The 13,696-nt window shown below is 42.1% G+C and overlaps 1 protein-coding gene across 1 annotated transcript in view; it reads right to left on the minus strand.

Moving 5' to 3' along the window:
- Positions 1–13,696, minus strand: part of rapgefl1 (Rap guanine nucleotide exchange factor (GEF)-like 1) — a 32,515-nt gene that overhangs the window by 16,455 nt on the left and 2,364 nt on the right. The window contains exon 3 of the mRNA XM_084570769.1: positions 380–458. Coding sequence (XP_084426895.1) covers positions 380–458 — 79 coding nt within the window. The remainder of the gene's footprint in view (positions 1–379; positions 459–13,696) is intronic.

The raw sequence follows: 13,696 nt of genomic DNA on the forward strand, positions 1-13,696 counted from the left end.
AACTATGATGAGTATGGAGAAATCTGACTCATCGGGTTCTGACTTTTAATCTGGGAGGGAGCTTCCCTTTCCTATCCCCGGAAAGAAAAACAGAAAGAAAGAGGAAGACAGACAGACAGATGGATGGACAGACAGAGTTTGCCTGCAGGTAGAAACTCAAACCCTCAGCTCTACTGGAAGAAACCAACAGAGCAGTTACCCTAGGAGATAATTCTGAGGTTCACCAAACTGAACGCAGAATTACACCAAACTAAACACAGTCACAGTCTGTGAAACACATGCGCACATCTGGACGCACATTATGCAGCCATGCACGCGCCACACTCAGGCTGTGATCACGTGTTATCTGAGTAATTATGGCTGAGACACTGAAGGATACTGCTGCAGCAGGACTTGCTGGAGCCTGTCGGCCGTCAGGAAGATGGGATGTGTCAACATGAAGTCATCCAGCAGCGTTTCTGCAAACAAAACACAGAGAGATGAGCTGCACAGACTGTCCCTGAACACACCACCACTATCTCTCAAACACAACACTGCATTTAGGGTCCAACACAAATATATGGAAATGAACAATCAGAGTCACTCCGCACATTTGAATACATGGCTGCAAGCATTATACACACACTGTGAGTACATTGTACATACTGAGGTCTCTGCTGCTGTGTCTGACGTCTTAAAGGCTTTCTCAGAACACGGCTGTCAGTTTAATCTCTGTGCATGTTTAGCCTAGCTAGCTAACCGTTAGCATAGCTCCCGAAAATATGCCTGACTGTTTATTGAGACGACACAGTTTGCAGATAAAGCAGACAAACCGAAAAGTCAAAGAGTATGTGTAAATATCAGGTTCATTCAGTCTGTGCTGGAACCACCAGCGTTCATAGACACTGGAAATAACTAATGTGAGACATTTTAATTGAGCTTTGTCTTAATGTATTTATCTGAGAAAAGTGGAACTGATTGCATTCTGAACAGAGAGATGAAGCTGAGCTGAAGCACCGGCCGAGAAGGGACGCCACAATGAGCAGCTGCTGAGCTAACAGCTGTAATTTAAGATGCTGAAACAGACCTGTGGTCACATTTACTAAAACATACTGCTGCTCAGTGCGTGTGTGTGTGTGTGTGTGTGTGTGTTTGAGACGCATGCTGCAGTGGGTGTGTCCTGTCGGGATCCGCCTCTCTGCAGGCGGTTACCATAGAGACACCACGTTGCCGATAGTGAGAGGATGAAGAGGGAAATGTGAGAGAGGAAGAAGAATCACAGGAGAGAAATCAGCAAAGATCAATACTTCTGTTTCACTGAGGTGCTGCAGGAAGTTTGAACATTAGGCAAATTACCTAAAAATATTACTCTGGTCCAAACATTAAAATTACAATGAATTCTAAGAATTTAGATATTTCAAAAAAGAAAAGCTGTGAATTGTTTTAATAAATCAATTAACTGACTAATTAGATCAGACTTGTTTTTATGGCTTTATATTTTATTTTAAAAATTCTCATAGTGGTCAGTGACTAAAGCCGTTGGGTAAATGTAGTGCAGTAAGAAGTGCAAGAAATCCCTCTGAAACCGACTGGAGTAAATAACAAAACATCAATAGCGTAAAGTGCTGCCAGGCCAGAGATGCTCACATGTCTTGTTTGCAAGTCCAAGTGAGGTCTAAAGCCTTTGTTCAGACGTCTGAAGTAGTTGTAATGCGTGTTTTGTCATCTGATGTGTGTCATCAGGTCTGCTCAGAGTGCTTGTCTTGCTATATCTAAGGCACTCTAATCCAAGTCAAGTCTCAGATCAGTCGTGTGTGTTCTGACTTAAGTGTGACTCAAGTCCCCATTTCTGCTGCCAGCGCCCCCTCCAGGCAGCTCCATGAAACGTCATGCAGAACATTATTCAAGCATCTACTTCAAGGAAAAACCGTCCACGACTTCTGGGCTGAACCCAGTAGGATCGCTGTCATCAGCCACAGTATTTTCTTTTCAAAGAGAGAGAAGTGACGGCAACAAAAGCTAGCTCCGTCCATACGCTAGCAGCATTTGGGCAACGTTAGCAAGGCAACCAGAGCCTGGAGCGACCACAATATGCCAACTGTCAGCAACAAAGAGATGGACGATTAGAGAATCTCTTTATATTTGGATTCTCGGGTAACTTCTGCAGGTATGAGGAGTCTCTACACCAAAGCTTATCTTCCACTAATGCAAATTAACATAAGTCATCTTAGTCCTCGACAGATCTCACAGCAGGTGAGCGTTTATGTGTCTGTGCCTTAGACTGTATAAAGATGGACAATGGAACTAAGCAAGTAGAGCTCCCCCTGGTGACTGGCTGCAGTATCATAAGCTCATAAGCTCCACCCCCTCCATGTTACGGGATAGGACTTTAGTGTCAAACTAAAACACTAAAATACACGTCAAATCATTATTTTTTCCAACGATGGTTTCAGTCATTTTAGGTAGTTAATATAATGTTGATGCATGTTCAAGTTTCAATTTTCTGGATAAGTTCCGTTTTAGCTATAGAGACAGGATGTGACATAAGGCCGACTACCTGCTGCCATGCCAACCACCCCATAAAGCGGTCCCTTGCAAGTTGGTGCTGCCCGTATTCCCGGAAATATAGCATCAGTTTAGCCAATGCAAAGAAGCGGTGACACATTGTCCATATTTGTACAGTCTATGGTCTGTGCACACAAACTGTAAAGAGTGTCATATGCAGTAACAGAAAGATACATGCCCGCAAATGTCAGGAATCAAATTTTTCAACTGCAACACTTTTTTCCAAACTGGGGGCTGAATTATAGAGTGTGCAGGATGATTCAAGCGATACCTGAACATCATGAGGAAGACAGGAAAGTTCACATCATAATGAATTTGCAGTAAAAAGAGAGCGAGAGCAGAGCAGAGAGAAAAGACGGTGAGAACAGAGTGATGGAGTGTCAACGTGGGAGGAGAGAAACCAGCTGAATCCAAATGGGATGGAGAGAACGCCTACAACCACCGAGAGGAGAAAAAAAAAAACACTGAAGGAGAGAATTGAACGACACAAATGTCGATAGCTGCAACACACTGCCAAGAAAATCAAAGTCTTCACGGAGAAAAAGTTCTGTTCAAACTGACACCTGCATCAACTTATACGACGTCTTATTTACGTTCTGCAAAAAGTCGCGTTTACCTGCAGCCGCTGCCAACGAGGTTTCACCTGTTCAAGTGAACGCCTTCGACATCAGACAGTGACTTAATTTACTTGGACAATCATTCAACAACCTGATCAATTATTCTGACCAGAGATTCAAACTTAACTGTTTACATGGATACTAAATAAAATGATCTGATGTTTGCATGTACATGCCCCACAATATCAATCACAACAGAACTTTATTGACAACGCCTAGTGTAGAGCATCAAATCTGCTGGAAATACTGCAGAAGAAGAAGCTTTTCTCTCCAACTTTATTGATAATACTGAATTCATTCAAGAGAAGATGGATGAGATCGAGACTCCTCTTTAACATGGCTGACCACATCAGTTCATCTTTTCAAATACTTGTTTTAACAATTTCTTTGCAACCTCCATGTTTCTGTCTCTCCTGGAAACTCATCACGTTCAGAAAGAGTGGATTTAATTCAACCGGATCGAGAGAAATGATCAGATCAAGTGTTTACATGGTTGCCACATTTTCCCAGAAGACGAGCCCAGACGCACAGAACTAGGGTTACAATCACGTAACTACTATTTCACCTTAGTTTGTTCAAAATTAGTTTGTTTGCTATACAGTCACCATATTAAGTATTCAGTATGCGCAGTAAAACACACACATTTATTAGTGTTCAGTCTGTCAGCACAGTAATCTGATTGATTGTTTTGGTATTGGCATCAAGAGTGATTGGTTCATAAAGACGTTATGATATTATTACACAATACACGCACCGTCACCTACTGTAACTCCTACATTTCTTCCACAGTGATCAGTCTTGAATTGAAGCATCGGCCCATCTTACATTTTCTAGACTTAATTCAGATTTTTGTTCATCTTTCTGTTTCTTGCATTGATTTGCCGATGTACGTTAGTATATAGGAAACACAGCACTGACACTAAGAAGTTTATTTTAGCCTTAATAAATTCCTACTATCAAAAAAAGTCTGCTGGAAAAAAAATTGGCCTGACTTTGTATTTTTCTGGAGACGCTGGAGGTTTTCCCTGCGTGTTTTGCAGCTCAGACTGAAGCCTCTAATTTCAGTCTTTGTGTTTTTTCCTTCCTTCCTCCCACCTCTCTCTCTCCCTCTCTCTCTCTTTGCCTCCCACTCCTCTTCTCTAAATGTCTTGTTGAGAGCTGGTTGCTATGTGAACAGGTGCTAAAGAGCCTCTTATGTATCTGCACACACACACACACATAGCACATGCATGTTCATACACAAATCCCCATCTTCGCAAAACAGGAAGCTGGTCGAGGGAAACCTGCAACTCCGAGAGGTCGAGGAAGATGAGGAGGAGGAGGAGGGGGAGGGGGAGGACGAGGACGAGGACGAGGGAGGTAAAGGTAGAAGCATCCAGAGAGATGTAAACGAGTGGGCAGCTTTTCACTTCATTTTCAAAAGAGAAAAAATAAATAAAAAATCATGCTCCCACACACTCGCTCTCCGTTTCCATTTCTTCTTCTGCAGTGTTATGGATTCAAACTCTTCAACTAGTTTCTGCTGATGATCCAGAAACAGCTTCCACGTTTGTCCAGTCTTTCATATTAGAATATAGTCTTTTACATTTGCAACCATCAACACTTCTCTGCTGTGTAGACCATTGAAATAAGCTACTCAGTAAGCTAAGGCTAAGATCATGTTCGTCCGTTTGTTGGTGTCGGGTCGTCTGGGATTGGTTTTCTGTGGTGTCCTGCGCTGTTGGCACTAGTCAGACCCCTCTCGGCAACTTTTCAGTTCAATCTGCGGCAGAACAAGTCGCTCAGAGAGATCGCTCTGATTGGCTGTTCAGCTTAGAGAACCAGAGCACGAGTGATTAAAGTAAACAAAAAGGCAAAGGTCACACAGAAGCCTCTTCATCATTTGAAAACTCAGATAGAAAACTATTTTTACAACATGATCGTCTAGAAGCAGTAAATTGTAGGCCCTCTGATCGGCATGACTCAGGAGAGGACAGCTCTGATGCGATGGTTTGAAGCTCGTCCTAGGAGGCGCCACACTCGGCCTGGTTTGGCGTAGCCGTGGCTTGAGATCACAGTAGCCGCCAGAGACTGAGCTCCATGAAAACTGTTCACATGTTTGAAGTCTGAGCTGCAGCTTTGTGTCGGCGTTATTCTCCGCTCGACAATAAAACGGCAAAAATCCGAGCTTACGACTTCAGAAAGAGACGCGACCACAACACACACGTACGGTCTGTTTGTTTTTCACAGAATGACTCACGGTCCAAAGAACAACAGCACACGCACACATGCAGAGGTTTGTTCTTGAATCTTTGTGTGGACCGGCCTTAAACTAAAAAAAGGTCTGAGCCAGACTTTAAATGAAACCTGAAAGTCTTAAACACAAACACGCAAACAAAATAAAGCGACAGGTCATGGATGACTGACTCTAAATGTTTTGTACCTGGTGCTTCACAGCGTAAAGAGGCCTCACCTGAACACTACCTGCCACAACACGCTGGCAGGGTGTGTGCTTGTTTGTGTGCGTTACGCATGTGTGTGTTTTTTTATTTTTTTTATGTCCATTATGTAAGAAGCTTTGGCAGGGTTGTTCCTCTTTTATGAAACTGTCAGGAAACTTATCGTCTTTCTGTTTTACCTGTAAGGCAGCTGTCCTCACGCACGCACACATTCGATTGTAGCGGCCACTCGCTCGTTTTTTTTTTATTATTAAGCTGAGTTTAAAAGTGGAGCTGCAGCCGAGGCTTACGTTAGAGATTGTTATGTTTGTATTTCAGGTGTGGGAGTGAAACTGTGAGGAAAGACATAACTGTTGGAGCCAAGGATAATGTTTTTACGGAGACAGCACAGGACGTGATGTCATTAACGAAAGGCGTGTGCACAGGACACGCACACAATAATCTATCAATCAATCATTAGTGTGTGTGTGTGAACCTTGATCTAGGAGTATCCAGATAAAATGTACTACCTCGGTATGCACGTGGAGTACGACGGTACAACACACACGAATACACACAAACACACACACAGTCATACAAACAAACATGGGTCTGTTTTTGTACAGCTATCTTTCTGAGGACCAGTTTTAGATAGGGCTGAACGATTTGGGAAAATAATCTAATTGCGATTTTTCCCCCCCAATATTGCAATTCGCCTTTGGCTAAGCCCCGCGTCCGACATTCTCTTCTGGGCTTTGGTTTTCTGGTTATCTATAAGGCTCTGGTATCAACATGGCTTATGCTGTGACAGCTCTTCCTGCTGAACTTTTGTCAAACTTTTATAAAGCAGCAAATAAAGTGTCCGATAGAAGTAGGCAAAAGGGGCTGCAATATGCGTTCGAAGGCTATATTCAGGACATACAAGTGAAACGCAACGAACAACAAGGCATCCAAATAGAGGCAAAAGCATACCGGTCACAGTCAAAAAGTGAACCACCGCATATCCTATTAATCGAGACGGAGGCTGGGACTGACAATATCAAGGAGCAACACTGTTCATGCAAAGCTGGGTACGTCCCTATTCACTTCTATAATCGTTATTACGAAGCAAACGGACTAACGTTACGCACGTATAACGTTGTATTTCTTCAGCGTGTGCTAGCGTATCAACTACTATGCAACTTAAGCTGTAACGGTGATGTTTTGGTTAGCTCCACAGGGTTTTGCGCGCACATTATTGGGCTTATCCATACCCTGGATGCTGGATATATACCGACAGTATAGCCTGCCGAGACCGAAAATATGAGACGCCTGCGTTAAAGTCAATGGAGCGCTGTGGAAAAAGTGTCGGACCCCTGTGGGAGCTCTCTTGGCTGTGATTGGTCAATCTACATTCTAGGGTGTGGCTTAGCCAAAGGTGAATTGCGATTTAATATGCGATTTTTTATTTATTTTTTTATTTTATCCTCTTTTTTTCCCAACAAAACATAATGAATGATTTAAATATGAACAACATTTGCTAGAATTAAATTAAAAGATGTATGACTTGAAATGACATTTTTATTTAACTGCTCATTACAGAAACATCTGTGGCTTTGCCACTGTGCATTTAAAGGGAAACTACTGTTTTTTACAACCTGGACCTTATTTCTAGCATAAAATATCCTCGTTTACTCACCAATATCACTTTTGTTTCATTTGCACTTGTTCGCGATATGATAAAATCGCGTTTTATCATATCGCGATATTATCGCAAATGCAATTAATCGTTCAGCCCTAGTTTTAGAATGAGGACATTTGTGCCAGTCCTCACACAGATAGCCATACAAACATGTGTGTGTGCGTGCATTGATCTTTGTAAGGACATTTCTTAGCATAATGATTTCTCCAGTCCCTTACCCTAACCATCTTAACAAAGTGCCTAACCCTAACCCTCGACCTTATCCTAACAAGAACCTGATTGTAACCTTTACCCTAAAACCAAGTCTTAACCCTCAAACAGCCTCGTAAAGAAGTGAGGACCCGACCAAAATGTCCTCACGCCATTGGTGTAAAACTCATAACTGGTCCTCAGAAAGATAGCTGTACAAGAACACACACACAGACACTTAAGACACTCTCTTCCTGGTCTGTCAGTCAGTCAGAACGCCTGATATCAGTTTGAGGCTGTCATACTGGTTAATCAATATTATTTATGACGTGAACCATACATGAGGTCAGAGGTCGGCTCATGTCGTCAATCTGTGTCGCTCCAATATTTGGAAAATGCAGCTTTGCAGGTTTAACTTTCACCTCCACTGTTTCTTTTCCATAAACTTATGTGCCTCTTAGGTCCTCTGCTGCTACCAGTGCATGGCGGTTAAGGGAGTGAACGAAGACCAACTGTCACTTGTGTCTCCTGTCTCTGGGCCACAAAAGTTGCATTTGAACGCACCACAAAGACTACAGCCTACGGCTAAGGCGGCTCATAGCCAATAACTCTTCATACCAGTAGGTGGCAGTAGTCTGTATCCAACACTGTGTCGTGTTGCTTAGCCGTAAGGGACACCGTCCTTTTTGGGGGCAGCCTCGAAGCTTGAGAACAAAAGTCACCGAGCCACATTGCTCCGACAAATTATGGCCACTGTTGGGTGTTCAAACATGGAAGATTTTCTCTACACGACTGGTCATGTCGTAATCACAGTGTTTCCAGGGAAGCATCGCATTGAAAGTACTGTAACATTTTTACTAATGTGAAAATACAGATGCAGTGTTTAGAGTTTGAAGGAGAAAAAGAAGAAAGGGATGGGGGCTAGTGCACTACAGCCCCTACAGGTGTGAGGGAATTAACAGCTCGAGGGTAGAAGCTGTTTTTCAGTCTGTTAGCACAGAGACCTTTCAACTACTACCTCGCTGTTTCGCCAATGCAAGAAACCAGTCGGGTGACAGCTTCCATTCACATGTGTCAGGTTCAGATTCAAATTAAACTATTTTCACGCTAACGCTGACGTCAAAAAATCGTTCTGGCAAAACTTCAATCAAACAGTGTGGCGTCAAAGTGTTTATGTAGGTGTTTGTGTGTGAGAAGCTCCCAACTGAAGCAGGTAAAACCAGACCGGTGAGAATCCATCGTAGTGAAACATAACTGAAGCTGATCGGAAGCTCACCGCAACAAACCCTGCGATTCTGAAACGCTGTCTTGATGTAGGTCACGAGACGATCAACGGACTCATACAGCTGATACAGCCTATTCTGTGTGACCTGTGATCAACGCCACACCGTTATAATCCTGTCAAAGTCGTCTGCACCAAACATTTTTACGAGGGGTTCAGATCCGGGACTCTCCTCTGGAGTCTTTTTGGAATCCAAGATGGCTGTTAGATAGTGTGAGTGTGGATGTGGATCTGACTGCAGAGTAGTGGCAGAGAGCAAACTGATTTGTTTCTGAGCAGATTTTCAGAAGCAGCTGCAGACTGACTGCTTTCATCCAGCTTTCAGTTCAAATCTCTTCTTATTACTGCCTCATAAACTACCACAAACTGCACTTCAGACACGAATCGCAGGAAGAGGAACCAAGTCCTTTAAATGTTCCCGATTCTGCTTTACTTTTATTGTGCTGGAGAGCTGTGCATTTTATAAATGGTCTACGCGTCTGCTGGCTCTTTCTACACACTAGGGGTTGCACAAGTTCAGATTTTTTGGACTGTTTTGTGATGAAAGTCAAGTTGACAACGACTAGTTGCTGACGACGTCACAAAACACAGTAGAAAGTAATGTTTGGCAAGAATGAAATCTATATTCTTGATCAGAATACATTGATCAGCCACAACATTAAAACCACTGACAGGAGAAGTAAACAACACTGACCATCTTGTGACAATACAATGATCTGCTGTTAAACCTTTGGACCTGGCATTGGCGTGGATGTTACTTAGACATGTACCACCTACCTAGACCAGACCAGACCAGACACCCCCAACCCATAGCAATGGCTGCTGCCATCCCCAGCAGACACAAAAACACTTTAGGAACAACTCAAAAAACATGAAGAACATCTCAAGGTGTTGACCTGGCCTCCAAATTCACTAGATCCCAAACTGATCAAGTATCTGTGGGATGATCCACAGAGGCCCCTCCCGTCAACCCATAGGACCCAAAGACCCCCCATAACAACATCCTGTTGCCAGACACCACAGGACACCCTCAGAAGGCCCATGTCCGTTCTCTGATGAGTCACAACTGTTTTGGAGGCACAAGGGAGACCTACACAATACTAGGCACGTGGTCATAATGTTATGTCTGATCGACGTATAATTATATTCTGCTCTTTTCACTGGGAAACATTTGAGGTGAGAAATACTCAAGAGGGTTACCTAGGAAACCAGAGCACTAAAGCCGAACCGTCCGCTGCCAAGAGGTGGACGGCGTCGCTTCATGTGCAACTTTTTATCATCAGCCCCAAACCTTTATAAATGATTAAGGGCTAACATCTGTCTAGTGAGAACCAGTTCCCAGCGGTGTTTATTTACGTGCGCCTTAAATGGACCGACGTATAAACAAAACACCGTCTACAGCCGAGTACAGAAGGAAACAAGTCACACGGAACAGAGAAGAGAAAACTTGAGAAACTTCTGCTGTTTGTTAGCGGGCATTTGTAGTCCATAAATTGTGGCCTCTCCATGCGTTTAGTCAATTGAGACCAGAGTTTATAATATTTGATCCAACAAGTGAAAAGCAGAAGACGCATCGACCCGACATCAGCTGCGGTGTCCTCACTCTTTTCTATTAGATAAACTTTCATCACCAGCGACTGGTACAAACAGAAAACTAACTCTGAGTAATCACAGACCTTGAATGCAGCTCTACGTCTTTTCGCGTAACGCGTCACAGATCATCTTTAAAGTCGACCACTCATTAAGGTTTACCCTGTTTAGCGTTTCACACATTTCTGCTGCTATCTGTTCTGAGATTCTGAAATCAGAGTCGCGCATTGACATGAACTTTACTGCGCTGACGTTCATTCATGTGTTCATACAGTAGCCTCCACTGATGGTTAGCGCTGCAATGTTTTATTATTTGCTTTTTACACTTTATTTTCTTTGGGGATTTAGCGAAAAACAAATGGAATACAACAGTGACAGCTACACCAATTTGTAAAAAGTTATTTATTTTTTATAGGTATTTGGATTTGGTATTTGGATTTATTAGATTCCTGCTGATGTAATGTTATGGGTTCAGAGATTGCTGCTAACGCTAACTGAGCACTTCCTGCTGCTGCAGATTTATGTTAAAAGACTGGAACTGGAACGAAATAAGTGATTTATTGGGAAATTAGTTTAAAAGGGTGTTAATTTAATCATTTTCTGATCCGTTTGAAAGATTCCAGGGAGTGATGGAAGAAGGAGCAGCTACAGTGAGCTATTAGGTGAAGAGCAGCACACCTCTCAGCCAGGTGACCAGGTGTTCACTGAGAATTATTGTCCGACTTTAAAATAACATAACAAGAGTTTGTTTTGGTGAGTTATTTGACGGTCACCAAACCGACTGCAAACATTGTCAATTGGTGCTTCAGTTCTAGAGATGAAAATTAATTCCTCAGAGCAGCAGAAACGCAGAATCTGTTGGATGGAGCGAGTCCTATCAGAGAGACATATATTATAACAACGCTCCTCTTCTGTTTGGAGTGTGAAGCAGCAAACACAGCCTCTAACGGGGACGGCAGGTTGAGCTGTTAACTTAATCCATAATTTATCAGCTCTGATTCACGCCGTGAAGAGCTGGACAGTTTGCAGGGCAGCACGATGACGATAGCCGCCGCTTTATTTGCTGCCACATGAACTGAAGCGAATCAGAGGCTTCAACAGGTCACTTCACAGTCAGCTTTGTTTTCGTGGCTGCGCTCCAACAGTTTGGGGTTTGTTTTTGTTTTTTTCTCACCATAAAACTCTATCCTCCGTCTCCTCTGACTTTGTGGGATTCTGGCGTCTGATCAGCTTAAAGAGGAGCTTCGTTCAAACAACAGAGACGGACTGAAAGTCTCCACTGCCCCAAGAACACACTGAAGTTGAAGAAAATATTACTTTTTTAATTTTTTTTTTTTTTTTTTTGTATATTTTGCATTTTTTTTAATAAATATTGTAATGTATTAAATATTCAGAATTTATTTTTAATTTGGGGATTTTGAAACGACTTCATTTTTTTATGTTTTTCCTATTCTAACATTTTATAAATAATGTATTAAAAATATATTTTCTTATTGTGGAATTTATCTTTAAATTTTTAAATATTGTTTTTGTCTCCTCAACTGTTTTGATTTAAAAGTTGTAATGAGATAAATGAGAAATAAAAGATCTAAAATTGCTGGAATACAAAAAGAAGAAAGATTTAAATATATAAATTTAAGACCTTTCATAAAATGAGACATTTTAAAGGATCAACAGAAAGTCTGTGTGTGTGTGCAAACAATATGTCATTAAGCAAAGACTGATCTCGAGTTAATTACTGGGAACAAATGATTCAGCCTCAGACAAGAATAAAACTCATCACTTCACGGCTCTGCAGCTTCTCAGAGACAAACTGTTCACTGCTTATTAACAGAGACGCGTTACATAACAGCCAGACCCACAAACACACAATCCTCTGATGAAGACGCGTCTTTGTGAGAGTTTGTTGAAGCAGCAGGACGCTGCGGATTATTCACGACTGTGACAAGTGCGGAAACTAAAGTGCTGGTCTTTCTTTCCCTCTCGTTTCTTCATCCCTGTGCAGGAAAAACTAGAATCATTTTCCTCGATCGAGTGTTGAAATTAAATATTCTATATTATATTACACAATATTAACCTTTGTTTTAGTAGGAAAAATATATTTAACATCTCAAATTTCATTTAGAATTTTAATTTTGGGAGATTTTAATGCTCAGTTTTTCTAAAACTGTTCTATTCTTATTTTTTTCATTTCTGTGCAGGTATTCTTCAACAATATAAAAATCTATCTACATAATGTAGGCAGAATTCACAACGCAATCATTTCAACATTTTGTTTTGATTTTTTTGGTGCAATTTTCTACGTTTTTCCAGCAATCAGGCAGCAATCAGCTCTGCGCTGCACACGAAAACAGACGGACACACAAAGGCAAACATTCCTGCAGGAGCACATTCGCATGCATGCACACCCACTTCAGCTGTAATAAGCAGGCTGCGTTTCTGAAAGAGGACGGCAGAGATTATGTAACCGCACACATACGCGCACACTCACACAGCTGAGGCTGCAGCCTGTGTGATATGAACTGTAAAATGAAAATCCTCCAGCAGGAAACAGGCCGAATGTGAAGCGCGTCTGCTCCGAACCCCGAATCTGAAACCGAATCCTGCAGCAGCCGCTCGTCCCTCAGTCGTCGCGACGTTTCGAACGTGACATGAACAAGTACATAAACGGCGGTTTATGATAAATAATCTACAATATTTTCTCAACTAATTCCAACTAATTTCTTTGTCTGTTAGTCTCTATGCGAGACGTCCAGAAGTCTGTGAGCAGTACGGTGTGATCTGTTAACACACATCTGGATATAGATGTAATTTATACGTACGCACCTATGGGATTTCTATTAAAATGTATATTTATACATTAAAATACAAGCTAAAAGCTGTTGGCCAGTGTCGGGCCGTTGGTGAACGTCTGTGACTTTAGTTTTTGTGCTCTGTCCCTAAACTACTTGCACCAGTCGACCACAGATTGCTCCGACTGCCTGTTCAGCTCAGAGAACCAGTAAACGCAATAAAAGGTTAAAAATCTCACAGAACCATGTATCATCTAGAATGAATAAACCGTCAACATAATTCAGGAGATACCAGCTCTGATGTAGCTCTTCCCATTTCCACTTTAGATTGAGGACAACTGCCCCTACTACTGGTATGAAGAGTTGTGTCCTTTCACACAGGTACACAACGTTATGTACCAGCTGCCAGTGCCAGCGGCTGTAGTCTTTGTGGTGTGTTCAAGTGCAACTTTGTGATCCTGACGCCGAAAACATGATGTGCCTTCAGTGGTTCTTCTATGTCAGTTTGATGTGTCCAAAACCTTAAAACCAGACTCTGATTTTGCCTCATTGTCGTTTTCTGTTCTCAAATTCAGTCAACCAGT

The sequence above is a fragment of the Chelon labrosus genome (assembly GCF_963514085.1).
Source record: "Chelon labrosus genome assembly, chromosome: 21".
Classification (NCBI taxonomy): domain Eukaryota; kingdom Metazoa; phylum Chordata; class Actinopteri; order Mugiliformes; family Mugilidae; genus Chelon; species Chelon labrosus.